Below are 2,785 nucleotides of genomic sequence, written 5' to 3'. Positions count from 1 at the left end.
CCTGCTGTTAGATGGGATGTCACCATCAGTGTGAAAGATTCCTGTTATATCAGCTCATATTCCCAAAACAACCAAATTTTTAAGATAATATGGAATGTGATCATATTGTGTTTATTTTAATTTTAGCAATGACAAGCATTGGAACAGAAGTGCTAATTTTTTACTCTTTAATGGCTGTTGGTCACCTGGCAGAGTAAAATCGGATTATCACGTAATATAATCTGTAATTTAAATCATAAAATAGAATTTTTTACTATTCATGTAATGTTAGAGGAAAAGTTCTTGTTTTACTGAAATCCCTTCTTAGATAATCTGTTAAATTTCCTCTCGAGTTAAATCACATTTCAAATGTTACGGTGGAATTTTTCAAATCAGTCCTCTGAGCAGTAATTACACATGTTGTCCTTTTTGTGCAGGTGTGGATCCCATCATATGGGAACAGGCGAAGGTGGACAATCCTGACCCAGAGAAGTGCGTTGGTATTAAGAATGTTTGACTTGATAAACGCGGATTTTAACAGTTCAGGTTTTTATTCATTAAATGACAAAATAAACAACTTTTGAGTTTCTATGAATGACAGCTGTAGTGAAAAAAAAATTGATGTTTTGGATTTTAATGACTACAGAACAGTGTCATTTTTCTGTACACATTTAGAGAAAACTTGTTTGTAATCAACTGTATGATCTTATTGTTATAAAGCTGCACTTTTTAAGAAGTTTCACAGGTTTGAAGTCATAAAAGGTCAGAGCTGGCATCAGTCAGGGTTGAGCATAGTTGATCACTCCAGACTACATGACATAGTACCCTTAGTTTAATTGACTTAAATTGTATTTAATTGATAGACTTATGAGAGTTGTCCTTTATAAGCCATGTGGTGTAGCACAAGGTTCTGTTTAAGGTCCCACTTTTTTCATTTGTACATGCTACATACACATACACGCTTGAGTGTGATGCTGATGGTGCTCAGCTAAATGTGGCCGTCTTTCCTGAAGACAGAGAGTTCATAGAAGCTCTTTAATTCTTTTATTGTTTACGTAAGTGGCCTAAATCAACAAATTCTGTTGCGGAGAAAAGCAACTTTGCATGTGCTGCATTAGTCCAAAATAACAACATATCGGTGCTGGGAGTAGCTGGGATATGCTTTGTGATCCTGAAAGGGAAAATAGCGGGATTAGAAACTGGATGGATGGAAATATAGATGAGTGTTTCAAGTCGTGGCACCTTTTTTTCTTTTAAATTGTGTGTATTTTATTGCATTTGGAGGTTGTATAGTATTGAAAGGTAAAAGGTGCTTCATAAAGTTGATTAATAAAATGATAAAACATGCCATAGTCCAGAGGCAGAGCCAGCGGAATGCAGCTGCACATATTTCATTTCTACTTTTTGTTCAGTTAAGAACCTGGTTCTAGAAGTTCTTCTCTCCTCTCAGGCTAATCCCAGTCCCCATGGTTGGGTTTAAAGAGCTGCTGCGCAGGCTGCAGATCCAGGAGCAGATGACCAAACAGCACCAGACCAGAGTGGATGTGAGTGAAAAATATTTTGGGTCCTGATTCCCGTTTTAGAAAGGCCGATCCCCAGAACCGTCTGATATCAACACAGGAATTCTGAATCTGTGGTCAAGGACCGAGCGCAGATGTTCAGTCAGCGCTCGCTGCCAACTGTTTGTTTTTATTTTGGAGTTATTCTTACAAATACAGCTGCAAGTGTTTTCACCAAAGGGGGTTAAAAATGTAATAATGAAATGTGGAACTTTAAAAATAGTGTTCAGATAATTTCCAGAAATACGGTGGGTTTGAATGCACTACTTATTTACAGGTTGGATTTAAATTGCAAGATGATTCACCAAAATGATTTTTTGATAGTTTAAATCATTTAAAAACTGATCAAACTTTTTGTAACACAACAAATTGTTAAAATGCTTGAAGTTCAGTTTAGTCCAGAAAGGTTCAAATAACTCCAGATGTGTTGTTAGTAGATTTGAAATGTTCCAAATGAGGAAAAATGTTTCTTTAGCATTAATAACTATAATTAAATCTATTTTTGTTTGAATTTTCAGATTATATCCACTGACATCAGTGAACTGCAGAAGAACCAGGCTACAACTGTGGCAAAGATCGCTCAGTACAAGAGGAAACTGATGGATCTGTCTCACAGGGTGCTGCAGGTAGCGTCCACATTTACATCACATATTGAGTTTTTAAATGTCTGTCAGACTGACACATTTAGGGTTTTAGTTTCTTAAGCCCCCTAGAAGTTCTCAAGATCAAAAATCAGAGAGCTGGTATCTTCTCAACACCCCGAACAACTTATCTGCTCTAAGCTGCATTTTTTTTTTTTTTTTTTGCAAGAATTACCTGAAGTCCAGACATTATCCTGCCCAAAAAAGCATTTAAGGTGTGAACAAAGTTTAAACAAGAACATTTCTTTAAAAAAGAAACAAAAACCCATTCTTTTTCCTTTTGAAATGCGTTTTTAGGTCATTTGAGTCAAGACAAACCAATAAAGACACTTTCTGTCGGTTTAAAAAGAACTATTTAGCCCATAATTCAGTGAATATCTGGCTAACTTGACCAAACATTTTTTGTGGGTCCCCAGCTCAAACTTGTGTCATTTTCTGCCACCCTTTATGACTATGATGGAATCCAATCATGAAATAAAGATTTTTAGTGGAGTATTTATCAGGAATATGTGCAAGGTGTGTAAATTTCTGATAATGCACACTTTGAAAGGCATTATCCCACTTAGTTCGTGTCACTTTTGAAATAAATATTTATTCTGATTGTTT

The 2,785-nt window shown here is 35.8% G+C and overlaps 1 protein-coding gene across 3 annotated transcripts in view; it reads left to right on the top strand.

Annotated features, from left to right (window-relative positions):
- Nucleotides 1-2,785, top strand: part of nup54 (nucleoporin 54) — an 11,703-nt gene that overhangs the window by 5,633 nt on the left and 3,285 nt on the right. For all 3 annotated transcript variants that reach the window (XM_024299806.2, XM_024299805.2, XM_036214521.1), the window contains 3 exons: nucleotides 417-471; nucleotides 1,430-1,523; nucleotides 2,057-2,164. In XM_024299806.2, coding sequence (XP_024155574.1) covers nucleotides 417-471; nucleotides 1,430-1,523; nucleotides 2,057-2,164 — 257 coding nt within the window. The remainder of the gene's footprint in view (nucleotides 1-416; nucleotides 472-1,429; nucleotides 1,524-2,056; nucleotides 2,165-2,785) is intronic.

The sequence above is a fragment of the Oryzias melastigma genome, linkage group LG12, assembly GCF_002922805.2.
Source record: "Oryzias melastigma strain HK-1 linkage group LG12, ASM292280v2, whole genome shotgun sequence".
NCBI classification, from domain to species: domain Eukaryota; kingdom Metazoa; phylum Chordata; class Actinopteri; order Beloniformes; family Adrianichthyidae; genus Oryzias; species Oryzias melastigma.
This window is presented reverse-complemented; position numbering and strand designations above follow the sequence as displayed.